The 27742-nt window shown below is 46.6% G+C and overlaps 1 protein-coding gene across 1 annotated transcript; it reads left to right on the forward strand.

The window, feature by feature from the left end:
• SYTL4 (synaptotagmin like 4) lies at positions 1 to 26584 on the forward strand. Its single transcript, XM_081897623.1, has 17 exons — positions 1 to 147; positions 7778 to 7939; positions 10092 to 10307; positions 10981 to 11090; positions 13359 to 13473; positions 14554 to 14667; positions 16713 to 16818; positions 17223 to 17313; positions 17580 to 17683; positions 18853 to 18939; positions 20057 to 20235; positions 21380 to 21482; positions 21591 to 21752; positions 22427 to 22532; positions 22800 to 22899; positions 23429 to 23637; positions 25976 to 26584. Exons 2-17 carry the CDS (start codon positions 7833 to 7835, stop codon positions 26116 to 26118), a joined length of 2052 nt encoding a protein of 683 aa, XP_081753749.1. The 5' UTR covers positions 1 to 147; positions 7778 to 7832; the 3' UTR covers positions 26119 to 26584.
• The last annotated feature ends 1158 nt before the right edge of the window (positions 26585 to 27742 follow it).

A 27742-nucleotide genomic window follows, 5' to 3' on the forward strand; every position in this document is an offset into this window, starting at 1 on the left:
CTTTAAAAGGTTGGCAAAAGGGCGTGGTGCCTTTAAGGAAACGGCTCCTCCCAGGTCAGGGAAAAATTCAAGCTGTTCCTGAAGCAGCTGTGGTTGGAGGTAAACCGCGACGAGAGCAGAGGAATCTGCGGGGCGCGCTGCGTACAGGTACCCCTCTTTTTCCATGCCCTCATCTGCCCCCACCCCCTCGCCCCGCCATCGTGGGAGGACTCAGCACTCCACCTTCCCGCCCTGGGCCCCTTTCCAAAGTAAGGCTTTTGCACCACCGCCAGTTTCTGTCCTCGATTTCATCCCCGCCCTAGTTCGCAAGCCTGTTTTGCCTGCTTTTAAAAGGCTAGCGTGGCATTAGTTAACCACCTAGGGGACAGGTGCCGTTCCTCATCCCAAAGTCCTGCTTGGATGGTCTGGCCTGCAGGTCCTCCCTTGGTGTGCAAAGGCTGGCTGGGTTTAGAAAGGCACTCTGCATGTGCTTTGGGGCAAGGGTTCCAAGTCATTACTGCTTGGACTTACCTGGAAGTAAGGCACGGGAGTCCTTGGTGAGGGGTCTGCCCAAAGTTCTCTCGTGAGGTGTGTATATCCATTGTTCTTTCGCCTTAATGTTTTCCTGGGCTCGCTCTGGTTTATGAACTGAATGTTTCCTTTATCATGTGCATTGTTTAGAAACAGCAGTCTTTGCTGTTAAATCCCGGTGTGTTTTTATGTTGGCTTCAGGGATTTAACTTCCCCTCAAATCTGTTGGAATTGTATATGTGAAGGTGTTCATATGGAGAGTCTTCTTGAGCATGTGCAAAGTGTTTTTCCCTTTTATCAATTCATTTAGTTGTTAGTTGCATTTATATCCTCCTTTTCCTCCAGGGAGCTTAAGGTGGCACACATGGCTCTCCCCTTCTCCATATTATCATCACAACAACCTTGTGGGGTAGACTAAGCTGAGGATTGTTGACCCAGTGAGCTTGCATTTGAACCCTGGTCTTGGCATAGCAAAGTAGTTGTAGCTTGCAGGAGGAAGCCTTAAGTCAGATGACATAGCCTCAAGGCAGACTCATGTTCTTGGGCGTAAGGGAGAGAATTTTATGCACTTTCAAAGGTGTTGCCTCTTACATTGCAAGATCCAGGGCTGATCAGCTGACATTACAATTGAAGGGCCTCTCCAGTCTGGGTTTCATTTTGCTTTTTTGACAGGTACATTCCGTAGCATAGCAACAAGGCAATCGTATTTATTCATTTTTATTTACTTAACAACATTTGTATAGCACTTGGCTGTAAGAAAACCTCTAAGTGGTTTTCTTCTTTCTTTCTTTCTTTCTTTCTTTCTTTCTTTCTTTCTTTCTTTCTTTCTTTCTTTTTAAAAACAGTAAGTTAAAGCATGCAATTTAAATATTTAAAAGAGAATTAAAATTAGCTGTAAGCAAAATGAGATTTTAAAATGTGAACACCTACACACATCTAGATGTGTGTTCTAAGCAGGTGCCGAAAAAACAACAACAAAAGGTGCGTGCCTGCTGTCAATGGGCAGGGAGTTCCAAAGTGTAGGGCTGCCACCCTAATTTTTTTTTTCTTTTTAGAATTATGGCATACTGGACTGTCTATACACCATTCTGCTTTATTAGTTTTCCCGCAGTACTTCCCCAAGGTTGTTACATGATTATTGGCATCTGGAAGGGCTCTCTTGAGCTATTGTGCAAGAAAAGCAAGCGCTCCCCCCCCCCCCAAAAAAAACAACTTACAGGCTCTCCGCAGGAAGTTGCACTGAGTAGAAATGAAGCAGTGTGCCATCTCTGAAAACAGAACCGCATATGACAGCCCTGATACCATCGTGAGCATAAATCATTATGAATGCACAGCAGAAGGGTGGCTCATTCATAGGCTGGTTAAGATGAGTATGTTTTTGTCAGCTATGTAGGGCAAGAACTGTCTCATTTCTCTCAAGGGAAACGTTACAGGTAGTTGTTTGAGGACTGGCTTCCTCCTTCAGAAGTGGAAGGGTGTGAGACCTAACCAGGCATATCTGCTAAGTGGAGCACTTTGCATTGTGTGCTGTTTTTCTATGGTTAGTGCTAAAGAGTCCATGACCATGTGTTGATAAAAGTTTTCGAAAATGTCATGTGTTCTTCCACAGGATCCTGTGGAATGGTGTGTTGCTGCTGTTTCATAGGAACCAAATCCTAGGAGCCAAGGTCCCTTCGACCCCCCCCTAAAATATTTGAGGGGTCCTGGTGCCCCCAAAGGTGATGAGCATTGCCATTCAAATAGTGTGAGTGTGTCGTATCATGAGATTGACTATGTGGTGTGGGACTTACCTGGGCCCGCCAATATTTTATTCAAGCTGGCACCCCTGGCTGTTTTGTGTTTTAATGATTCTGTGCCAATTCAAATATCCCAAACAGCTTTGGAGGCCAGCTAGGGGTCCTTCAGCCCATGGCGTAGGAAGGGGGGTGCGGTGGGTGCGGGTCACCCTGGGTGTCATCACTGAGGGGGGTGACAAAATGGCAAAAATATGTGATTTTTTTAAAAAATTGGGCTCATGACACTTTTTTAAATTTAAGAAACAACAACAACTTCCTCACCCACTGCACACCTCCTATGCCACTGGTAGCTAGGTGAGGCGGGGGGCACTGGGCATCACACTGTGGGACCTGCAGCGTGCCTGAGCAACGCATCTCTCCTGAGGTGGAGGCGGCGGGCGGACTGCCTGCAAGCTCTGCGCTGCATTTTCGAGGAGCACGAGGCTTGCGTCTGCCCGCCGCCTCAGCTGCCCTACAGCTGAGGGGAAGGTTGCAGAGAGGCTCCATGCCGCACGCGCTGCTCCGGGCACGCTACTGCCTTCGGCTAAGGCACACTCCTGATCTTGAAACATGAAGCAATATGTTTGGTGTGGGTGCACTTGTACGCAGGACGGGGGACACCAGGTGGAGTAGAAAATGGGATATTGAGTCTCCTATCCTGGCGTCCCAAGAGGTATTTGTTTTTCAAATACCAGGGCTGAGTGTTTTTATCAAACATGCTTCCTCTTTGCTGTGGGAAAATGTGGGGCAGCTGAGCAGGAAATTAAGTGTGTTTGTGTTTAAATGCAGGGGAGGGAAGACTTCAAGCTTTGAGGTCTTCCAGCAGGAGCCAAGTGCATAATAGTAGTTAATTCAATTTCCTTAATTCTACATGTAGCTTGGCCAAGGGATTTGTTTTCAGTAGCAGAAATGCGATTCCACCTCTTTCACACAGAAACGCAATGCTGTTTCCACCCATGCTTCCTTCATTTTAACAGCCTGGAATATGCAGGGAAAGCCCTACCTGGAGATGCAAGGGATTGAACCCGGGGCATTCTGCATGCACGACAGATGTTTTTATTGCAGAAAAGTGGCAAATTTCTGGGTGATGGTGCAGTTGCGTCAGCAACGTTTTCTGGCTCCCACTCAAACAACAACAAAGAAAAGGCTTTGCTTCATCAACTCTTTTAAGGGTCATCCACACTTTGCTTGTCCCAGGCTTTGAGCAGTTTTCTGTTTGCCTTTTCCTGGGAAAACCTGCTCTTTATCACCGAATTGGAGCAAGCATCAATTTGCGGAAACCCTGATTTACTGCAGTTCAATGGTAAAGAGTGGGTTTTCCTGTAGGGAAGCGGCTGGACAAGAAGAAGTGTGGAAGTCCTTTGTCTCAGCCTATCCTGTCTCACAGGCTTGTTGTGAGGATATGATAGGGAGTGGGAAAACTTATGTACACCACCCTGAAACCTTTGCATGAAAGATGGGATATAAATGTAATAAATGAATAAGTTTAGAAACAAGCCTGTTTCTGCTTGTAGGTGTGAATTTATTTCTCTTTGCATGGCTTATCATGGGGTGCGCTAGGTAATCCGTACTACTCACTGCCTGCCCAAACCATCATTGTGTACCTTCTTCAAGTTTGTGGATCTCAAGAGTCTTTTAGGCCATGTAAAGGTAAAGGGACCCCTGACCATTAGGTCCAGTCGTGACCAACTCTGAGGTTGCGGTGCTCATCTCGCTTTATTGGCCAAGGGAGCTGGCATACAGCTTCCGGGTCATGTGGCCAGCATGACGAAACCAGAGCAGCATGGCAAACCAGAGCAGCACCCGGAAACGCCTTTTACCTTCCCGCCGGAGTGGTACCTATTTATCTACTTTGACGTGCTTTCGAACTGCTAGGTGGGCAGGAGCAGGGACCGAGTAACGGGAGCTCACTCCGTCGCAGGGATTCGAACCGCTGACCTTCTGATCGGCAAGTTCTAGGCTCTGTGGTTTAACCAACAGTGCCACCCGCGTCCCTTTTAGGCCATGTACACACCATGTATTTAAAGGCTTGTTGTTTTCCCCAAAGAATGCTGGGAATTGTACTCAGGTAAGGGTGCTGGGAAATGTAGCTCTGTAAAGGCCTTAAGTTCCCAAGACTGTTTGCGGGAGATACTGTTGTTGGCGTCCTTCTGCCTCAAGAGACAATGGAGTGTGCTTCCGGGGGCGGAGTCAATCTGCTGCATTAGCATCACTGAATTGGTCTCTCAGGGCGTGAGCCTGGGCAGTGTGTATGGAGATCCTGGGCTGTCTTGCTGATGTGATCCAAAGGAAAGCAGAGCAATATGTTTGGCATAAGCCTGGCTGCAGGATGTGACAGAAGGAGACATACAAGGCACCCTCCAACCGTCTTGGGGATCTGAGTAGGGTTTGCTCCTTAGCTTTTTCTTCTCCTGAAGATATCCTTCAAGGCAGCAGAGGTTTAGGACCAGAGTTTTACTTCTCCTAGATGGGCTCCCTTCCCAGGTTGATGAGCTCCACCTGCTCCTCACTTCCGTCTACAGCATGTGCAAAAACTGCCTTCTTGACCACTGGACCCACTATTGGCCTTATCTGCCCACTCCACTAGAGCCTGTCTTCACATGCAGAGGAAGCTCCTAACTCGCTGAGGGTTTGAGACCCAATGGCTACCCTCACCTGGTTTAGCCAGTCGAAGCCATTTTCTGGGAGTGTGGCCACTGTTGCAGGCTGGCACCTTATAGGAGCCACAGGGGAGAGCTAGTGCAGGGTGGGGACCAAAGGTGGACAAATCACTCCAGAAGGAACACAACGTGTCCCCCACCAGAGGTACTACCCCTCCCCTAAGACACCATGTGGAAGATAATGTGCTTCAGATGTATGGTGTGTATGCAGCCATCATAGGGGAAAAACCCAATAGATCCACAAGCCTGAAGTCTCTGCCCCCACCCCATGCCATGTCTCCAATATAAGAGGGCTCAGTGGCAAAGCATCTATTTTGCATGCAGAAGGTCCCAGGATTAATCGCCAGTGTCTCAGAGTAGGGTTGAGAACATCTGCCTGAAACCCTGAAGAGCGTCTGCCAGTGAGTGTAGACAATACTGAGCTAGGTGGATCAATGCTCTGACTCAGTGTAAGGCAGCTTGCTATGTTTTGTTATCACATGGTTTTTCACCATTATCACATTCACCATTATCACATGGCTTTTCACCATTTTCACTATTTCCCACTATTAATATTTCACTGTTAATTTTGTTATTTGATTATTATTTTTTGTAGCCTTGTTTTCACTACCTCAACCCTTCCTTCACTGCTTTTTGATGGTGCCCCACTTTCCACACCACATCACCTCAGAGTACTGCTATCAAAACAGAGCTATAAATGAAAGTTTGAGATTGGCCAGAATTGTCCAGTTTTGCTGTTCCGGTTTTGAATTTAAAACCCTGAACTCTCAGCGTCAAAGCCTGCATTTTGAACAGGAAATTTTACTCCAGCATTCCAGTGCTTTATTCTGTCAGGGTAGGCTTCTCTGAGTCAGGTGGGCCAACTGTCTGACTTTGGTATAGGGCAGTTTCTTGTGTTCCTACAGCGCTTCACCAGCTTCCCCTTTACCAAAGGCCGAATTCATGGTGGAGGCTTAAAAACTGTAGGGAAGGTAACTGACCCTGCCAGCCCCCTCAGCTGGTTCAGCCTCATTCTTCAGCTTCTTGGTGACATAGGACTGTGGAGGAGGATGGGGCCCTGATCCATTCTTTTCATATCTCTCCCAGACTGCTCAGACTGCTCTGCTGCCTTGTCTCTTTTCACTCTCTCACAACAGTGTAGTTCCGTGGCCACAATCTTCTCCTCAGACCTTTGGGGTCTCTCTTCTGAGGCCCCCTCTGTTAATGATGGGTGACTTGCATGGGCGTAGCCAGGATTTTTGTTGGGTGTGGGCAGGCCTTTTGTTGGGAGGGCAGGGTCAGAGCCTGCTAGCTTAGTCTTTTTATTGATTTGGGGCGGCGGCAGCTGCCCCTCCCTCCCCCCTCCCCCGCTAAACCCATGGCGACTTGGCGTTGATCAAGTTGGCACCAGGATACCTTAAAACTCAGTACTGTAGATGGGTTTTTGTTTTTGCATGAATGTTAGTGCATTAACTCCTAGATAATTTTTTTAAAATAAAAAGTAGCATTTTTTGGAGACTTCTGTGAGGATTTCTTTGTTTTGGAGGGCAAAAATAATCAAAATCATAAGGGAATCCCCACCCCTCTGAAGCCCAGATATTTTTGTGGCATCTATTGATTTCACTGTCTTTTTTCAGAGTGATTCCCCCGGCCCCTATCTTGACTTTTCATTCAAAGCCCAGGTATCAAAATGGTAGAGATCTTAGGCTCTTCTCTTCTCTCTTTCTCCTCCTCCCTCCGCTGTGCCAACATTCAGATATTGTCTGCCTGGAATAAGTTCCTATGTGTTTCGCAGTAACCTTTATGCCAATTGGATCCCCACTAATCTTTTTAGCAAATATTGCAGCTGGACCCACTATACTTGAATCGTCTTTGAGAAGCATTGTTCTGTCTTGTCTCCTTCTACTGTATCAGTCTTTCATTATAAGTACTACTAATAAAGAACTGAGTTATGGCAGATATATAGCTAAAGCAGAGCTACTGAGAGACAGAGAAGAAAGTCAAACATCTGCAGAAATAGAAAAAAGTGTATTAGAGGGAACTTAAGGGAGCAGCTTCCCTAGAAACAGCCAAATGAAGACTGAGCATGCTCATAATATGAAATGTCTATTTGCTGGGGATAGGATGGAGTACCCTAGGAAAAGGCACAGTTGGCTAGAACACCAGTGCTGCAGACTTTGGGTGCATGTTCCACTTGTTTCTGCCAGTTTTCAGCTTTTTCAGTAGTTCCATTGATGAAGTATACATGCAATGCTTATGCACTTCCATCAGCTCCAGCCAACATGGCCGATAATCAAGAACAATGGGAGTTGTAGTCCTACAACCTCTAGCCCATATGATGTACTGTAGTTCACAATTGTTATTTACAGAGCCTCTGCAGTATAGCAGATACAAGTCAGAGCTGTAAGTCGGGGACTTCCCAATTTTAAATCTCATCTCTCAGGAAGACTTAGGCAAGCCTCAGTCTCTCTTGACCCTGGTTTCCTCAATGCCCCAACCTGCAGTAGAATGCTTGGACCTTTTGTAGGCAACTAAATTTGCAGCAAAACAATGCAAAAAAGCATCTTTTGAAACCAGGCTTACTTTAGCTAATATAGTAGGTCAGTTGCCTTCAGAGTTTTTGGTTTGCATTCGCACGTGTCAACAGGTTACATCAGAAATTCAGAGCCTGTGGCTCTCCAAATATTGGGACTCTGAATCCCATCATCCATTAACTTTGGCTGTGCTGGCTGGGGCTGATGGTAGTTGGAATCCCGCAACATTTTCTGGAGGACCACAGCTTCCTTATCCCTGAGTTAAATGAACGTGTAGTATTCTTGCTCAGCTATGCTAAACTCTTAATCTTCCTTCTAGCTCTGAGAACTCTGCAGCCAGGGACCGGGAGCTGCCTTCCAACCTGGGGATAACGATGGAGGCTGTTGACTTGTCCTTCCTTTCGGAGGCTGAGAGGGATCTGATCCTCCAGGTCCTGCAACGAGATGAAGCACTGCGGAAAGCAGAAGAGAGGAGGATCAGGTGAGAACCCAAATGGCTCAGGGGTCAAGAGGGAGGCAAGAACACCGCTGCCCTTGCTTTGGAGAACTGAGCTGGTGTAGGAATATAGCCGAAACCTTTGCTGCTTGCTTAAGATGACAAAAACAAGGGTGTTTGCAGGTTCCTATTGGTCTGCTTCAGCTTCATGGGTTGTGCATTGTACAGGCCTGCCCTGAAGAAGTCTGGGTGATTTAGAGTAGTTTTCCCATCATAGGGATCTGCCTCATACTGCGTCAGACCATTTGTCTGTCTAGACGATTTGTTGTCTTGGAAGCTTTCTTCTGTTTGCAACCTTTGGGATCCAAAGCGCTGTTTGGGGTTTTTGTCAGGAGGACAGTGAGGTACTGTCCATGTGCCTGAGATTGCCCATCTCATCATCTCCCTGCTCATTGCTAAACTCTGTAAAATTGCCCAGTTTTTATCTTTTCTTCCTCAGTGGTTGCTCTTATATTCTGTTTTGAGGCTCTGCCGCCTCTGTCTCTGCACTTACATGGGCTAAGCTAGAGCACCAGTGAGAAATATTTTGCTTCATTCATCTCTGTGTAAGATTTGTTACCTGCCCTTCACCAGAAGGGCCTACAATGGAAAGTAAGATTATAAAAAACAAATTGCAATTATGAAAGATATAAAACAATTCCAAATGGAACGGAACAGCTTATTAGCATAACTCTTTCTCTCTCTGATATACCAGTTAATTACATTAGACTTGGAGCTTGTGGTGTTTATTACACAAGGGACGTTATCCCTTATTTTATTTCTTTTATTCATTGCTTATTACAAGAGTCTCAAAGCAGCTTAAAACAAATTAAAAATGCAGCAAGTAACCTAAGCGAAATAGCTAAATTATTTATTATTGCATTTATATCTTTAAGGAGCACAGTGCTCCCCCCCTACCTCATCATATTATCACAGCAGCCTGTGAGGTTGGTAGATCTGGGTTTGAGCAGAGATTTTCCCAGGCCTCCTGCTACTTAACTGAAGGGGCCAGGCTATGTCCTTCTGCATGCAGGTCAGCTTCTGTGCTGTTGAGCTGTGTCCCTTTCCAGTCTGCAGAGGTACAGGCCATGTTCCTTAGCTTCTCTCTCTCATCTCCATGTAGTACTCCTGATATATATACCTAGCCTTTTTCCCCAAGAGGCATTCAAGGTGGTTTACAGATAAAAATAAGAACAGCTTAAAACATTATGGGGGGAAAACAGTAATTAAAAAACACTGAAACATTGATAGAATTAAAACTGTGCAAATAATTACAGGTCATCCCCCCTTACATGGGGGTTATGTTCCAGGCCCCCATGCGCATAAGGGAAAATTGTGTAGGTGGGGCGCACCCTCTAAAAAGCCTCTGAATGCCTGGGTTTTCCTGCTCTCCAGATCTCTTTCCTTACACAACTCTCCCTTCAACTAGAGTTGAAGCTCTGGGACCGGCTGGAGGCTGTGCAGAAAAGCAGCTCCTCCTCCTGAACCAATGCACACATCAGCTGTTAGGCAGGGAGGCTGAGCAGAGTAAACAAAGCCTCACTGCGCCTCCAGTCTCGTTGGGGCTTCCTCTGCCCTCACTGACGTCCTCTTTGGGGAGAGTCTCCTCGCGAGCCACGAGGACTCTCCAGCTCTCTCCTGCCATTGCCTGGTACGATTCTATTTCTGCATTTACCTCCCAGTGCTGCGCATGTGTGCGGTTGCGCACAAGTCGATCATGTGTATATGGGATGATGCCTATACAATAAAACAGCAGGGCATCATAAGAAGCAACCAGTTCATCAAAGCCTGTTGGGATAAGGAGGTCTTCACCTCCTGGTGGAAGGACAGCAAGGAGGGAGCCAGTCTGGCTTCTCCAGGGAGGGAGTTGCACAGTCTGGGAGCAGCCACTGAGAAGGCCCTCTGCCGTGTCCGCGCCAAGTGAGGGTGGCGGGACTGAGAGAAGGGCGTCTCAGAACCTGATCTGGTTGAACCGAGGGCATACTCTCTTTCAGATAGCTTAGACCTAAGAGTACCATCTTCACGGATGCAAGCCTTAGCAGGACCAACCAGCACCTGGATTTCTGGAGCGGGTGCTGTGAGATGTATGGGAACTTAGGCTCCCTTCCTTTGAATGTGGTAGTCTTTAGTCATTCCCGCTTTGTGCTCCTTGCAACAGGCGTCTGAAGAATGAGCTACTGGAGATCCGCAGAAAGGGAGCCAAGAGGGGAAGCCAGCGCTACAGTGAGAGGACATGCGCCCGCTGTCAGCAGAGCCTGGGGCGGATCAGCCCCAAAGCCAATACTTGCCGCGGCTGCAACCATCTGGTGTGCCGGGATTGCCGCTCCTATAGCGCCAACAGTTCCTGGCGCTGCAAAGTCTGCACCAAGGAGGCGTAAGTTCAGCAGCTTGAGTTTGCCAGTGCTGCTTCCTGTCCTTGTGCTTCCTGTTCCTTGTCTCTTCCAGCTGCGGCTGTTTATTGCAAGATTCTAGCCCTCAACATTTACGCACAGCTTGTTTTGTCTGAAGGCTTTAGGATTCAGGAGTTTTAACTGTCCTGCTCAATAATTTAAACCTCTGTGCATTCTTTTTATTTTCCTTTGTAGAAAAGCACGGTGAATACAGTTAGCGAGGCTGGGTTCTTGCCGCCAAGGCCATGAGACTGGTACAAGATTTATTGAGCCAAGAATGTTGCTGTGGAATTGTTTGGGCAGTGGGAGGGCCCTATGCTAACACACCCTTGATAACTACCTACAGGGGAGCTTTGCTGTTCCTGCTTCAAAGCTGTGTCTGCAAAATCCCAAAGTCAGCAACAAAACATCTATAGGTTTCCATAAAGTGTTCCCCCATACATTAATGAGGGCTAGAAACTTAGGGTGTTTATTTTAATGAAACAACAACTCAGGAAGCCAAATTCTATTATACATAGTTGTGTAATCATCCATGCTTCAGAAAAACCGAGTGATGGTAAAAACTGAGCTGCACATAAGTGATTTAATTGTTAGAAATGGTCTTTTGCAGCACTCTTCACTCTCTCTCTCTCTCTCTCTCTCTCTCTCTCTCTTCAGGGAGCTGAAGAAATCTACTGGTGACTGGTTCTATGACCAAAGAGTAAATCGATTTGCTAGCAGGCTGGGCAGCGACATCATTCGAATGTCTCTTCGGCGCAAACCACAGGGTAGGATTTCTTGACAGTTCTGGTTCTGAAGAGGAGCAAAGAGTCCGTAGCTGCTGGTTCTTATGCAGGATTTTTGTTTGTATTTTCCAGTTAAACATAATCAAAAGTTGTCCCAAATAACTTATTAGCTGGCAATTCATGTCCTGGTCAGCAAACTCTTTACATTCTCCCCACCCTTTTAGAAATCTAGCTTGGCTTGCTTACTTGAGTTATCTGTATCTTCTCAATATCCTGTGTATTTTCATTCTTCAGCCATGGTGATGGCATGGGCTGCTGAGAAGGAAGCGAGGCAGGCAGGCAAGCAAGCAAGCAAGCAAGCAATCAATCAAAGCAGCCTTACCAACCTCTCTTCCTTCCTCCTTGCTGCCACCAAATGTATGTCTATTTTTTTCCTGACTTCCTCCATTGAATATTTTGGACATGAATTGGCCCAACCTACTCCTGATACAGTGGTACCCCAGGTTACGAACTTAATTCATTTTGGAGGTCCGTTCTTAACCTGAAACCATTCTTAACCTGAGGCGCACTTTCGCTAATGGGGCCTCCCGCTTCCGCTGTGCCGCTGGCGCGTGATTTCCATTCTCATCGTGGGCAAAGTTCGTAACCCGAGGTACTACTTCGGGTTAGCAGAGTTTGTAACCCGAAGCATTTGTAACCTGAGGTACCACTGTACTGGGTAAAGTGGCACAGCCCTTAGGTGTGGGGTAAATGACAAGGCCTCAGACCAAGTTTTTCTGAAACAAACTATTCTTTTGCTTACAGTTTTAGGAAGACACCAAGTTATACATCATTTGAGAAATCATTTGAGAAAATGATTTTAGGGGGGGGGGAGTTTGAAAAGCCAGCAAATAAGCAGAGAGAAACTCTACCAGCTACTTTGTATTGTATTCTTTTGTTCAGCTCCTGTGTTTTATTCTGTATTTATCCATTTACATTGCTCAGTCCAGCTTCTGGTTCCCTCAGAATTCCCCCCTCCTCCTCCTGGCTCCTTTCTGCTCTAATGGTCTCTTAACACTATTCAACTTTCTATAACACTGGTTCCACAATAACTGCATTAACCAGTTTTCTAGATTATAGACAGTAGCTTTGTTTGCACATAACATTAAGGCAAATGATGCTTTAGCCTGAACAAGCAAGTGTGCTGGTGAAAAGTCAGAAATCTGTGGTCGTTTTGCTCCTTCCCTGTTTGTATTGCTGCTGCACCACTGGAAGCTAAGCCATGGTTTGGCACACCTGAACCTGTGCTTATGGTTTGTCTCCCCCAAACAAATTGTGACCACAAGCTCACAAAAAAATAATAATACTGGGCACAGTTTGTGCTCTGTCTGGAATGAGACAAATCATAAGCCTGAGTACATATGTAATGCTAAGCCAAACCATGGCTTAATTTCTGCTAGTGTGGCAGCAGCAGGAACAGGGAGGAGCAAAGCAGCTGCAATTCCCCCTGCCCCAGTGCATCAACTTGTTTGCTTGTTCGTTCACTCCTAAGTCATGGTTTGCTTTGGTGTTAACAGTTAATGAGGCCAAAAGATATATTTGAAAAAAATCACTCCCCCACTCAAAGATTCCAGCTTTTCAGAAGTTTCCATTTCCTCCTAATTGCCAAGTTCCTAGGATGATGGGAGTGGTGTTTTTGACAATATATGGAGGGCTACAGATTGGCTAGCTCTGACTATATATAGCCACTGAGTGAACTGGGTTTGACGCGGGTGGCTCTGTGGTCTAAACCACTGAGCCTAGGGCTTGCTGATCGGAAGATCTGTGGTTCGAATCCCCACGATGGGGTGAGCTCCCATTGCTTGGTCCCAGCTCCTGCCAACCTAGCAGTTCGAAAACACACCAAAAAGTGCAAGTAGATAAATAGGTACTGATTCAGTGGGAAGGTAAATGGTGTTTCTGTGCGCTGCTCTGGTTTCGCCAGAAGCGGCTTAGTCATGCTGGCCACATGACCTGGAAAAACTGTCTGCTGTCAAACGCCAGCTCCCTTTACCTCTAAAGCGAGATGAGCACCACAACCCCAGAGTCGTTCACGACTGGACTTAACTGTCAGGGGTCCTTTACCTTTACCGTTACCTTTATATAAATGTTAACTATTGAATGAACCTACCTCTCAAGGTTGTTTGCTGGGTGGAGGATGCATCCTGTGTACAACCTTGAGCTCCTTGTGAGGGAAAGGTGAGGTGGAAGTGTCGTGAATAAATGGGGTCTGCTCCCAGTATGTGTGCATTGACCCTAAAAGGTTTGTTATTTTTATCCCTTCTCTTTTAGCTAACAAAAGGGAGACAGCAGGTCAAGCTCTTCTGCAGAAGGCCCAGCTCACCGATACCAAAGGTTCCTCCAAGGCAGCACCAAAGAGTCCTCAGCAGCAACGCAAGGATCCCAGGTGACTCACTCTCTCGCCCACCCACCCCTTCTTGCTCCACCATGCTGGGGCTGTTGCAGCAACAGGAGTCTGTTTCATCCCTCTCACTAGCGGCAGTGAATATCAAAGCACATGAAGGGAAAATATCAGCATACTTACAGTCCTTCAAGTATGCAGGAAGTGTATGCCAGAGGTTTTCAACCTTTTTGGGTCCACAGCTCCCCTTGGCCAACTACATTCTTTCTGCAGCACCCCTGCGGGCTCAGGAGCCCAGTTATATTACCCCTTGCCAAAAGAGCCAGCAGCCCCTCACCACTTTTTGAACACCCTCCCTTGTGGAGTGTTCGCTCAGCCTCCTCTCTTCTCCCCTCTCCTTGGGAGTCCTCTGAGCAGCCACTCCTGCCACCCATGGTCTCTGAGCTGCCCACCCCACCCCCAAAGAGAGGTTCTTCCTCACACTGCCCCACAGGGGCCTGGGAAGCAGCCCCTGGCAAGCCCCAGAGGCACCATTTGCCTGGGGAGCTTGTAGCCAGGGCTGCTGCAACAAACAGCCAATCAAGCCTTTGGGAGGCAGATATGTGGGAGGGCATCAGAGGAAAGGAAGGAAGGAAAGAGGGACAGAGGCCAGTGTTGCCACAGAGCATTGGTTGAAAAGCACTGGCCTAAGCATTTTGCATTTGCATGCAGGCAGTTTTCAGGATGCAATTGCATTTTAAGTCCGGAGTCTTCGAATAGCTGTAAGAAGGCAAGGTCTGCCGTTCAGCTGTGCATTGATGAAATATGCCACACATTTCATGGAAAATAGCCTTGTGTATGATGAGTGTGTTGTATGTCTCCTCCTCCCCCACCTATTACTGGAACAGAGACCCCCGACAGCTTTTCTACTGAGATAATAGAGCTCTTCTTGTGCAATGTTCTCCACATCTGGTGTAGACACTGGTGAGCTGGGTAGATCAATGATTTGACTTTGTATGAGGCAGCTTCCTGTGTCTTTATGTTCTCTGCTGCTTGATCCTTTGAACTAGAGATGCAAGGGATTGAACTTGGGCCCTTCCACCAAGCCCCTTATTGCCGTTCACCTGTCTAGACTGTTTCTTCCAGCTTGACCCCTGATCACTTGGAGCTCCGAGATGCAAGGAGTGACACAGAATCCACGGAGAACATGAGTCTGGATGGCTTCCGCACTGTCTCTTCTCCTACAGCTCCTGGCCCCAGGTTTGGAAAGACCAGTTCTGATTCCTATAAGGTGTATATCCCAATCTGTAAGGGAATCTGTGGCTCTCCAGAAGTTGCTGAACCACAACCCTAATAATTTCTGACCATTGACCATGCTGGCTGGAGCTGATGGGAGCTGGAAGTCCAACAACAATGCTCTCTAAAACTAGTTATTTTCTGCAGCCAGTTGATTCTTACTAATATCCAAAAACACCACTTTTCAGAATGAGCAATCATTTTTATGCCAGCAGTTTGCGACATGATGCAAAAATTCACTTGTTTTCTGTAGTGCCTTTTGAATGTTTGAAAAGAATCATACAGTGATGGAATCCAGAGGTACCATAGGACAATTCCTGTTTGAGCAGTGCTTTCCACCACAGTTAATTTCTTTATTTGCTGAGATAGAGGGTGCACACAGCCTGCCTTTTATATGCCCTTCAGCTTTTTCTCACCTGGTTTGCTTGTAGCGAGATCCATTTCAACTTCATGTAAATCTCCTCTGCGATACGACTTGCTATGTTAACCTATGAATGTCACTTCTATTTAGTGAACTAGTGGATGGCCTAGATTATGGAGGTTGCATTGTGCTTTTCCCCTATCTGGTTGGATAGCCACCTGCCATGTTCTAGTTGAGATTCCTGCATTGCAGGGGGTTGGACTAGATGGCCCTCGGGGTCTCTTCCAACTCTATGATGCTATGAACTTCTGGTGGGAGAGAGCCATCCTTGTTTTAGAATGTGCTGCTTTAGAATCACAGGGGCATTCTAGGCTGTTATATCTGTTGAGCTCAACTGGGGGAAGAGAGAAGAGGAATGGATGAGGTTTGATTAGAGGGAGAGAAAAGGGAGGTAAGTTGGGGGAGATAAAAGCCCTTTTCAGACTTTCCTCCCTAACCCTTTCATATACTGAATACCTGGGGTGGGGGTGGCTTGCTGGGGGTCAGGGTATTGCCTGCAGAACCTGTGCCTCTGCTTTTGGGGTGGTTCTCAGTGGACTCATGCTGGGAAATAACTTTATGCATAGTGCAGAGAAAGAAAACAGAGTTTTATTTTCTGCCTCCGGTAATACTACAAAGAAAGCATTGAGCAGCCTCCTTTCCCATCCTGACCAGCCTTCCAGATATTGTTGGACTACAACTCCCATCAATTCCTGATCTTAGGTGGGGCTGATGAAAGCAGGCGTCCAGAAACATCAGGGGGGCACAGGTGGGGGAAGGCTGAAACAGACAAAAGGAATGATCTATTGACCCAATGCACTTCTCAATTTATGGAATTCGTTGCTGCACAACATGTGGCAGTTGGCTAATAATAATAATAATAATAATTTATTATTTATGCCCCCCCCCATCTGGCTGGGCCTCCCCAGCCACTCTGGGCGGCTTCCATAAAAACCAAAAATACAGTAAAATATCACACGTTAAAAACTTCCCTGAACAGGGCTGCCTTAAGATGTCTTCTGAATGTCAGGTAGTTGTTTATCGCTTTGACATCTGCTGGAAGGGCGTTCCACAGGGTGGGCGCCACTACCGAGAAGGCCCTCTGCCTGGTTCCCTGTAGCTTTACTTCTCGCAATGAGGGAACCGCCAGAAGGCTTTAAAAGGGGATCGCCTAAATTCATGCAGGTTTACAGTTGTTGCTAAATGGAAGGGTTAGTGGTTTTTCTTCTGCTGTGCCTCTCAGCTGATCCCATTCTCGGGGTGACTGCAGAAATTTCCAGGCAGACATACTGTTCCATTTCCAATCCTCGCATATAAGCTTCCTGCTTTTCCTCCCACAAATGTTCCAGGAATTTCTTATTGGTTCTGCTTTGGCTGTGCTATAGAGCAAGAGCACCCTTCAGATAGCAGTTGTGTGATAACATCGAGGAAGCAGAGCAGAGCTACTAATAAAGCAGAACAATCTGCAGATCACTAATTCACTATTATTGCGATGATGATGCATTGCAGAAAACAAGTCTGGAGGGTACCCTGTTCAGAGAGATGAATGTCCTTGGTCTGCTCCAGGAAAGATGTTCTTATGACCTCCCTGCTTTTTGTTTCTTTGCAGCCCTCAACAAGAGAGGACAAAAGCTATCAGCCCTTCAGGGTCCAATGCATCCAGCCTGACGCTCCCCAGCCGCTTCAGAGAGACTCTCCCCTCCGATTCAGATGGTGTAGGTTTGCACTGCTGCTTTGCATGTGGCTTGCTGAAACAACAGGTTTCTTTGCATGTGCTTGGGCACTGTCGTATGGCGGCAGGTGCCTTGGGAAATGCAGGACTTTCCCTTCCCAGGGCACCCCAACCTTTTTCATGGGCGTATGCACATTGGTCCTTGTTGGTTGTATTGATTGGCAGAGTGTAGTATTGGGTGGGCTATCGTAACTCATCTGCACATCTAAGGCTGCTGGACTCAAAAGTACCAAAACAGCCTTTGGTGCTCGTCCTAAAGCTTGTGCTGGCCAAATGCTTTTGGGAATCAGATTTCCTTACTCTTTCTACCTGCAGTCCAGTGTGTGGGATGGTGGTTGTGTGAGGGTCTTGTTTATGTTTTTGTGATGTTGGCGTATTCTTTCCTAGAATGCTCGTTTGGGGATCCAAGCTGCAGCTTCAGCTGATGAGAATGAAACCTTGTTCAAGAAGAATCCCAGGAGAGTTCAGAGGCCTTCAGGTAAAAGACCCTTAGATGCAATGTAATGCCGGCCAGGGTGGTAGAGTGGTTAAGCTGCTGTATTTAAACTGGAGAGATCCACATTCAGATCCTAACTCAGCCATGAACCTTATCAAAAGAAGTTTGGACAAGCACCTGTTTGGGACAATCCTCTTGGATTGGGGTGGTGGATAAAGGGTTAGGTTTGGGTAGTGGTTTTGTGACCTCTTGGCTCTGGGATGCTGAAAACGGTAGCTCTCTCCTCTCCTGACCTATTTCTGTCACAGAATACACAAAGTCGGTGATTGACCTGCGACCAGAGGAGCCTGTTATTGAAAGTGGGCCTCTAGGAGACAGAAGCAAATCAGTCCCAGGCCTCAATGTTGAAATGGTGAGTCTCCTAAGGGAGCTTTTTTTAGCCTGAGGCCCACATTCCCTTCAGGGCAGCCAGGTGTCAGTGGCAGAAGCAAAAGTGGGCAGAGCAAAAAAAAAATGTTAATTTTACCTTTATACAGTAGGCTAATTCACCAGAGACCCCCAGAGGACACTGAACATTTTTAAGATGGCACGCCTATGGTAGAGCCATGCAGATTTGCCTCCTCCTGTAGAAGAAGCCCCCCCCCCCCCGCCCCCCAGACTGGCTGTACCTGTAGTGCTCACAGGTGATGCTGGTTTAGTACTCTTAAAGCCAGAACCTGAGATTTTGGTTTGTTTTTTTCTTGGACATCAGCTCCCATTCCTTCATTCACACTGCTGACACTGTTTAGGTAGGAAGGGGGAGGTTTTCCTCCACCTTAAAGGGTGGGGTTTCTTTCTTTCCCCTTACTGGTGATGCACCTTGTCTCCTGCCTTTTTTTTAGGCCTTTCAGAGATTCAGGTTACTGAGGATTCTGCTGGAGTGCAGGAAGACCTCCAAACAATGCTCTCCACTGAAGTGGTGTGGCTTGGGGAGAGGGGGCGTGGCTTGAGATTTCCCACACCAATGTTTCGGAAGGTTGTTCCAGAGTCAGATACTGAGAAGCGCTCTCTGTGTCCTGGGGATATTTGATGAAGGATAGTATTAATGGACTTCCTTGAGTCCAAAAAAATATAACATTATGGGACATAAAGGGAGAGGCGGTTCCTTAAGCAGGACCAGCCCAATCATAGAGGCAACCCTCACAATCACCTGGGGTGCTGAACATCCAAGAGCTCCTGCTGTGGCTATATCAGTATTTTGGTGAAAGAACCTCTGTCTTTGGTTTTGGAGGTGGTGCATAGATGCAGCTTAGCAGCTCATTTGGCTGGGTGGTGTGTCATTTCATATGACACAGTCAAGAGAGCCTTTTGATCTCCAGTGGCCACCTGGAGGCATAGGCACAGCTGTAAAAAGAAGTGATGGTATGCAAAATAAAGATGCACTCAATAGCTCATAATAAGAGACACTGGAGGAGGGTGGTGATGAGCTGGGGGACTTTTGAACTTGCCTGGGGCTGCAGACTGAGCCAGCAGTCTTTCCTTTGGGAAGTTGTGCTGATGCTGTTTAGGATGAAGCTCAGCTGTGTGTGTTTTCTTCTCTAGGAAGAGGAAGAGGAGGACATAGACAGCCTGGTAGAGATTCACCGGAGAAGGACAGCCAGATGCAGCATGCGTAGCGGTACATCTTCGGTGGGTCCCGGTACCAGTGCCTGTTGCCTAGGACTCTTTTGAAGAAGGGTGGGGAACCTGTGGGGGCTCCCATCAGCCCCCAGGCAGCATGACCAATGGTCAAGGCTGATGGGAATTGTAGTCCCAAGAGGGTGACATAGTTTCTCCATACTCGGCTTACAGAGCACAATGTTCCTTCTTCTGCATTCCCATCAAGCCCAAGATATTTATTTATTACATTCTATTTGCAAAAAAAAGTCTAAACCATCAGCATTACAAGGTGGGTGGGGGAATAGATTGTGGTGGTGAACAGCACAAAACCAACAGTAGAATTTCATTCATGAAGCAAATGCATCGTAACTCAGTGGGTCAGCTTAATATGTCACAGGAAAACTGCCTGATGCTGAGTCTGACCGCTGGTCTATCTTGCTCAGCGTTGTCTACTACGCTGACTGGCAGAAGCTCTCCAGGGTTTCAGACAGATGTTCCCAATCCTACCTGGAGATGCATGCAAAGCAGATGCCCTACCACTGAGCTACAGCTCTTCCCCCGTTAGCGAAGCTGGATTAAGATAGGTGATCTCCAGGGGTAGGGGGGCTTCTTTGCCTCTGTTGCTGTCAGATGGGACAGTCACTCTTCCTATCCATGCAGGAAGTGGTGGAATTCAGTGATGGGACTGAAACTAAAAACGAAAGCTGTGTTGGGACCTTAAGGATGAGCAGATTTGTAAAACAGCATAAAATTTCAGGGATCAGAGAGGCCTTCTCACCTCCTGAAAAAATTAAGCTGTGCCAAATTATTATTATTGTTCTTATTATTTATATACTGCCCTTTATCACAAGATCTAAGGGTGGACCACAGGATAAAAATGCAAGGTAAAAACATAAGCAAATAATTAAAACAATAACCCCCCCTCCCAATCTTTTAACTGACCTGTTGTTTTGCTACAACAAACTGAACGCTGTCCCCACTTTACGGGTGGAAATGTAGGTTGAACATTTTGGTTAAAAACCTTTCGGAGTTACTTACAGTAGCTGGTCTGCATATGCAGCAGAATCTGATGGTGACTGGCTGAATCTGGGCCAGGAAGGCAGAATTCAGTGGATGGTAAACGGTGCTTCTTCTTTTCTTTTCTCAGAGCACTTTGGGAAGCATGGTCAGTATCTACAGTGAGGCGGGCGACTTTGGCAATGTCTGTGTTACGGGGGAAATTGCCTTTTCCCTGAGCTATGAGCAGAAGGTGCAGACCCTCTTCATCCACGTGAAGGAGTGTCGCCAGCTGGCCTATGCTGACGAGGCCAAGAAGCGCTCCAGCCCGTGAGTGTGCATCGTCTTGTGCTGGATGTGTGGGGAAGAGGGACATTGGACTCTCCTGCTTGGGTGGGTGAGCTTACACCTAGCATTAGGACAGGAATAAGTGGTTTGGTTTCCAACCCGTAGCAACAAATTAAGTGGGTCGGTTTAGACATGGTACATATTAGTAGCTGAGGAAGCTTGACTATAGTTTAGAAGTGTAATTGCAGCATCAGTTGCTCTCCATCCTAGAGACAGGAGGTAGAAAGCAAAAGCAGATGACCAGTTGTAAACCGTGTGTTTCCTAGATTTATTTCAAAGCTCAGCTATGGGTTAGGTTTGGTTCTAAACTAGGGTGAATGCAAACCATGTGTGTGGTTGTTTTTTTTAATGTGATGCCTGAAATTGAGCTCTGTTGTGTTCATGTGTACTTTTTCATTTGTTGTATAATTTTTAATTTAAGAGGGATCAAAAGCAGGTGTAAAAACGCTTTGAACAAACAAACATATATTTTAATCAAACACTCTTTTAGCATGGTTAAAGGTGGGCTGCTTTGGGGACAAAATTGCAGCGCTGTGCTTCCAAGACAGAATAGTTATGCGAGAGGAAGTGTGTACAGCACCCTCAAATGCATTTTTGGATAAAGGCACTGTATTATATTTTGAAATATGCCAATTTGCATTTATGGATTTATCACATTTTTTTATCCTGCCACTCCTCCAAGGACAGCTAACAGTGTTCTCTCCTTCTTCTCCAGCCCTTGCCCCATTTTTAGCAAAATAGTTTACGCTGAGATGGTGAGTGATTCAAGGCCACCTGGTGGTTTTCATGACTGAGGCTGCAGAGGTTTTATCTCTGGCTTCCCCAGTTTTAGCCCACGAGGAGGGCTGCAATCTGTAGTTGAAGTGTTTCACACACCATTATGAACCATCTAAAAATATGGGGTATTTGGGGGAGGGGGTGGCCCTCAGCAAATAGTTGTTTTTTGTAAGGACTCTCTGTGTGGATACATCCCACCTCTCAGCACGCCAATGCAATTGCACAGCCACTTTATCCAAAGCTGCCTGCTTCGCCAGTCTCATCACCATTAAACAGAGGTGTGTGGGACCATGGAAGGAAAGGGAGATAACTGGGCAAGGTGTAAACCTACATGTTTTGTCTCTCGCAGGTATGTGAAGACATACCTCCTCCCGGACAAATCCCGCTCAGGGAAGCGGAAAACCACCATCAAACGGAACACCGTCAACCCACTGTACAACGAGCTGCTCAAGGTGTCTGAGAGTTGTGGGCAGGGGGCTAGCCAGGCTTGTGTAGGTTGTGGTCTTCTGTGGAAGCTATCCTTGCTAAATACGCACCCTCTCTTTTTCGTTTTCTTGCAGTATGAGATCAGCAAGGCCCTCCTGCTGACGAGGACCTTGCAGTTCTCTGTCTGGCACCACGACCGTTTTGGCCGGAACACTTTCTTGGGAGAGGTGGAGGTCCCGATGGACACCTGGAACTTTGAGAGCCCGTTGGAGGAGTGCCTCCCCCTGCATGGCAAGGTTTGCCCCACCCCACTGCTTGTTTCCCTGGTCCCCCTGTCGTGTAGCTTCAGCTGAAACAGGTTTCTTGGGAGTTCCAGGAAGTCTTGCTAAACTCGGTTCTCAAGCTTCTAATTGCCTCTGTGTTCAGCTGCTGTTTTGGTTTAAATAACAAACAGGGAATCTTCCTTGCCTCCCGTTTTGTTGTAATTCCAGTTGCAGGTGAAGATCTCTCCCATTTTCACACATTTTCAATCATTTTAATTGCTTCTTTTCTCAATGTTTTAATTCTTTGAAGCAGCAGAAGAATTTTTTTTGGCTCAGGGATAATGTTCTTGGTTCGATTACTTTTTAAAATATGTTTTGTTTGTTCTCTTTGCAAGCTGTCCTGGCAATGCCAATTTTGACACTGAAAGGGTGGAGGCATTATGTATTCTTTGAGCCACTCCTCCCTGCCTATATATATATATATATATGTATATGTATCCTCTAATTCATTTTCCTTGACAGCCACTTTAGAAAACCCTCCACCCCATCTGTAGAACCTGCCGCAGAATAGCCCCCTCCTCCATATCTTACACAGAGCCATCTCAGTGTCATCTCCTTGCATCAGTAAATCCTGCAGGAATCTGATTGGTTGTACAACCCTTTATTAATGATGTGCTAATATTTATCATTGCCCATTCCTGTCCTAGAATGCTGCAGACTCATCTGCTTCTCCTCAATACAAAGGCGAATTGGTGGTTTCTTTGAAGTTCATTCCACCTGCTAAGCATGCCAATGCAGGAAACGGAAGAAAAGGTGAAGATTCAGTGTAACGCAACCAGTTTTCCCTCTGAATGCAACAGAAACCATGCATGTGGCAGCTGTCTGCTTTTCCTCTTTATTTATATCCAAACCTTTCCCCAACTCCATAAGGTCTAGAAACTTGACTTAAATTCTGCTAACAATCGGGTTTTCCGGTTCTGTGTGGTTGGTAGGGTGGCTTTCATACCACCCTGGTTAGAGGAAGCTTTGGGACTGGGGAACTCCTGCCGTTCATGCTCATCACAGGGGTCTCTTTGTTAGGCAAAAAGGAAGACGGCGGTGAACTTCAGGTCTGGATCAAAGAGGCCAAGAACTTGACAGCAGCCAAATCTGGAGGGACATCTGACAGCTTTGTCAAGGGGTGAGCAAATGGGAGCTTGCTAAAACTGTGTGATGGGTGGAAAGGAGGCTGGAGACTGAGGGTTTACAGTTAATTGTTGCCCTGCCCAGGTACCACAGGGGTTGTGTGTGCATCTGATTATAGAAATATAATTATTTTGCATTTCATGTAGTATCTTGCACAGCAATATGAAACAAGTGTGCTTGGCTCTGGGTAGCAATTGATTTGGGGCTGTGCAAATCCTTCTGAGTTTTAAAAGGGGCTGGATCTGATTCTTACAGAAGAGAAGCACTTTGACTTTGAACTATGCATACTGCGCATAGTTCGGCTTTTACAGGTCACAGGAAAAGCGCTCACAGGGTGCCCTCTTGTGGCTGCTGAGAATTCTCTCCGCAGCTTCTTAAGCACAAGAAATTTGCAGAGAGATCTTCAAAAGATGCTGAGTTTTCTACCCTTCCCCCCTCCCCTTCCAAGCTACCAATTTCTGCAAGTCCTGGTTGCAGGAGCCTCTTTAATAAGAGAGAGGCATTTTTCCCTCCCTGGTCCACAGGTATTTGCTCCCTCTGAGGAACAAGGCCACTAAAAGGAAGACACCAGTTGTGAAGAAGAGCCTGAACCCCCACTACAACCACACCTTGGTCTACAACAACATCAGTCCTGAAGAGCTGCCGCACATCTGCCTGGAGCTTACTGTGTGGGACCGGGAGCCCCTTTCCAGCAACGATTTCTTGGGAGGAGTCCGACTCGGAGTTGGGAATGGTGAGGAATCTTCTTAGGGCATGCATATGTGTTTGTGTGGGTGCTCATGAGTGCACCTGTCCCGTCAGTGGAGATTATCTTTTCTAGATGGATTATTCCTCCCACTTGCTCAAAAAATGGTACTGTGCCAATCACTGCAGACAGTTAAGCTTCCACTTAAGCTAGAGGCACTCCTGAACCCTAGTTCCCAGCTCCAGTCTAGCCTCCTTCGCAGCAGTAGGGTTCTTCTAGGGCAGAGTTCCCCAAATTTGGGACTCCAGCTGTTGTTGTTTTTAACCACAACTCTCATCATCCCTAGCTAGCAGGGTCAGTGGTCAGGGATGATGGGAACTGTAGTCCAAAAACAGCTGGAGACCCAAGTTTGGGAAACCCTGTTCTAGGGGAAAGACCATAGTTCAGTGGTCGGCACACTGCTTTGCATGCAGAAGGTCCCAGGTACCATCCCTGACATCTCCTTTATTAAAGGGCTGGGAAAGGTTCCCTGCCTGAATGCCTGGAGAGCGTTCTTTATTTCAAATGGTATTGCCTTCTGTTCTGTGTACAGGGGAAAGGGTCACTGAAATAAAGTTGTGGAGCCGGAGGCAGTGGAATTTAAATATCCACCACCGTGCAGTTTTGATTCCCGGATGAAATACCACCACCTGCCTTGCATATAGAAGATCCCAGTTTCAGTCCCTGGACTCTCCTGATAGGGCTAGGAACGTCCCCTGCCTGAAACCCTGGAGAAACGCTGCAAGGCAATGTAGACATGTCTGAGCTAGATGGACCCGATGGGCTGACTGCATAAGGCAGCTTCCTGCATTCCTAAGTTCTTGCTCCTTCATTCTCCTTTATATAAGGTGCAGTCTTTTCACCCATTGCTTTCCATCCATGGCTCCAGTCAGTTTTACGTTAGCTGATGGGCTACTTTTCCACAGTAAACTCAACACCTGAATCTGATCCCAATAAAACATTTAACTTAATTATCAAAAATGTATAACGTATGCTTGTTACAGAACACTTCAACCCAAGTCAGACAAAATAAACACTTCAGTAAATGTAGCATCCACTAAACATTACAATAAAATAACCTAAATCTCGATACATAACAAGCAGAGAGCTTAATTCGTAGTTGATGGGCCAAAAAGTAGATATGAGAAAATAAATATGCACAACTAGTATTTGTCTTGCTGCCCTCCCAAGGGGCCACAGCAGGGTACGGGTGGGTCTTCATAGCGGGTTCCCTCGTTTTTTGCCATTTCTCTTTCTCTCTACAGACATCCACAGCGTCCATTTAAAGCACTCTTATGCTATTTTAAACAGTCATAGCTCCCCCCCCCCCCAATGAATCCTGGCAACTGTAGTTTGTTAATGGTGCTGGCTTTGCAGAGCTACAGTTCCCAGCACCCTTAACAAGGTACAGATCCCAGGACCCTCCATGACTGTTAGAAATGTTATAAGATTGCTTTAAGTGGTGTGGATATGACGCAATCTCTCTTGTTTTACTGTGAAAATTTGTATTGAAACAGAGTTGAAAAACACGCAACAAAAGGGAAGAATGCCACGTGGAATTAAAACAAGAGGGCCCACAGTTTATCTGAGGACAGCTCTATTAAGCAAAATCCAGTTCTTTGTGAGGGAGTGTTACTTGAGTAGACGACATTTGGGGATGGAGGTGCGACACATGGTGATTTTAGCCTTTTCAGTGCTGAAGACAGAACACAGCTGGTTTAGCATCAGGTTTAGCAACGCCTTCACAGATTTTGTAGCTCATGCTGGCCTAGTGAACTCCTGGTGCATGGCTTATACCCATGTTAGGTATTACACATGTTCATTCTTGTGGGTTAAAAAAAAAATGTAAACATTACACAGATATGATATACCTGTCCTGTGCCTTTTTTGGCGGGGAGGGGGGAATAACTAACGGGAATAGCACCTGCTTTGCATTCAGAAAGCCCTGGGTTCAGTCCCTGGCATCTGCAGCTAAAATTAATTTGGTAGCAGGTGAAAAGTGAGGAAAGACCATTGCCTGAGTGCCTGGAGAGCTGCTGCCTGCCAGATTAGACAATACAAGTCTAGATAGGCAGGGCCTGATCTGCAACGAGAAACATGGTCTTGGGACTCCCATTATTCCCAGCCAGCATGGCCAGTGGGGGCAGGGTTGATGGGAGCTGTAGCCCAGACAGCACCAGGACAGCCACAGGTCCCCCCCCCCCACTCCAGCTCTGTGACTTTGCTAGGGATACTTGGATAACCAAATCAGTTCCCTCAGTTGGCCAGGATGGTGAAAATGGACCTTGGCTATTTTGTGCACTCGGCTGACCTCGCCTTTTTTTCTTTCAACTACTTGTCTCTTCAGGGATGAGCAATGGCCAACTGGTGGACTGGATGGATTCTACCGGAGAGGAGATTAGTCTGTGGCAGAAGATGCGCAAGTACCCCGGATCGTGGGCAGAGGGAACCCTTCCCCTTCGCCCCACCATGGCCAGGGCAAGACCATAACTTTGTTCCAGCTGGCTTTTTTGAGAAGGGGCACAGGAGGCAAATGATGGCCAGGTGCACTAGAGAGTTTATGGGGTGCAGCAGCAAGACTTCCTGGCTTCGTGCCACGTGAAGCAATAGAACTAACTTTTTGAAATGGCCCATGAAGCTGGCTTGTTCTGGAGGAAAGTTCTTGGCAGTCTGTTCCAAGGAGCTTTTGTCTTACCACCAACTTTATTGGGATTGTTTTCTGTGCAGACCCTTTCCGGGGGGGCGGGGTGTCCTGCCAAAGTGCCTTTTTAAAATGCCTTATTTTTCCTTATTTTCTTTATCCCTCAAACTCCCTTTCCTATTTTTCTTTTTTTCCTGAATCCTTCTGCAACATACTGCATCTCTGCATCCTGTTCTTGATTTTAAATGTTAACACCTTCTGTTCTGTTCTGTGCACAGCAGAAAGGGTCACTGAAATAAAGTTTGGGTGTATGAAGCTGGAAGCTGTAAAATTTAAATATCTACTTTTTATTCCTGTATTAGAAGGAGATGAAGACATGATGCTCAATAATATGGACAGAAAGGATGGGGGAGGAGGAGATGCAGTTCAAGTAATGACCAGCCTGCTGTTCCATTGTTTGGTGACTCTGGCTTTCCCCCATTCAGTGATGAGGGTATGGCAGCATGGTGAAATGCATATTTGGGGAAGAGGCGTAACTTAATGGCAGAGCATCTGCCTTGCAAATAGAAGGTCCCTGTTCAGTCCCAGCATCTCTAGGTAAAGTTGTGAGCTACATACTCAGTATCTAAAAACCCAGAGAGCTGCTGCCAGACAAGTGTAGACCAGGCATGGCCAAACTTGACCCTCCAGCTGTTTGGGGACTACAACTCCCATCATCCCTAGCTAACAGGACCAGTGGTCAGGGATGATGGGAATTGTAGCCCCAAAACAGCAGGAGGGCCACGTTTGGCCATGCCTGGTGTAGACAAATGCTGGGCTAGATGGACTGTGACTAAGTATAAGGCAGCTTCCTACATTCCTGTAACGCTTAGCCAAAGTCTGTTTTCTTTGTAGTGTCTACCCATTAGCTCTAGGCTTTCATTCTGGAGCAAAAGAGAATAAATTTGTTCCATCTTCTGTGTAACAGCCCTTCAGATTCTTGAAGGCGGTATGTTAAGAAGAAATTAGATAAGAACCCTTTCGCTTGTTATATAGAGAGTTTGGGGGCAGGTTTTTTTTGTGTGTGTGTGTGTATGGAAGAACATTCAGCTATGTGAGCCTTTTACCCCTAGCTTGGAAAGGTTGGAATCCAGAGCACATATTTATCACCACAGTGGGAACTAGGGCTAGAAGATCTACACTGCTTCGTGAGAGGTCCTGAGAACAGGAGAAGAGATAATGCAGTTTAAATTTTGTGCAGGGGATTTGGGTATTTCTTTAATGCTCCCCATAATAACCACCCTCTCTCCTGGGAAACCAGCATAGCAAGGAGATGGCCTAGCACCTTTGCCTTAATGTTCTCTGAGCAGACCAAGTCAATGGGACTCCAATACTAAGCTGATCACTGGTTGAATGTGCCTAGCAATTATTGGTATATAAATGTGGTAGAGCACTATGGAGGTACAGGGGGAGTGGAGACCTGCTGGTGATACA

Source organism: Podarcis melisellensis (assembly GCF_964234715.1).
Source record: "Podarcis melisellensis genome assembly, chromosome: Z".
In the NCBI taxonomy this organism is placed as follows: domain Eukaryota; kingdom Metazoa; phylum Chordata; class Lepidosauria; order Squamata; family Lacertidae; genus Podarcis; species Podarcis melisellensis.

What these genes read in the sequence shown, in the direction of transcription:
- SYTL4 (XM_081897623.1), top strand. Translation starts at nt 7,833, where the DNA reads ATGGAGGCTGTTGACTTGTCCTTCCTTTCGGAGGCTGAGAGGGATCTG. An exon ending in TCCCCTCCGATTCAGATGGT is followed by an intron (nt 16,819 to 17,222) that starts GTAGGTTTGCAC and finishes ATTCTTTCCTAG; the next exon opens with AATGCTCGTTTGGGGATCCA. An exon ending in GAGAGTTCAGAGGCCTTCAG is followed by an intron (nt 17,314 to 17,579) that starts GTAAAAGACCCT and finishes TTTCTGTCACAG; the next exon opens with AATACACAAAGTCGGTGATT.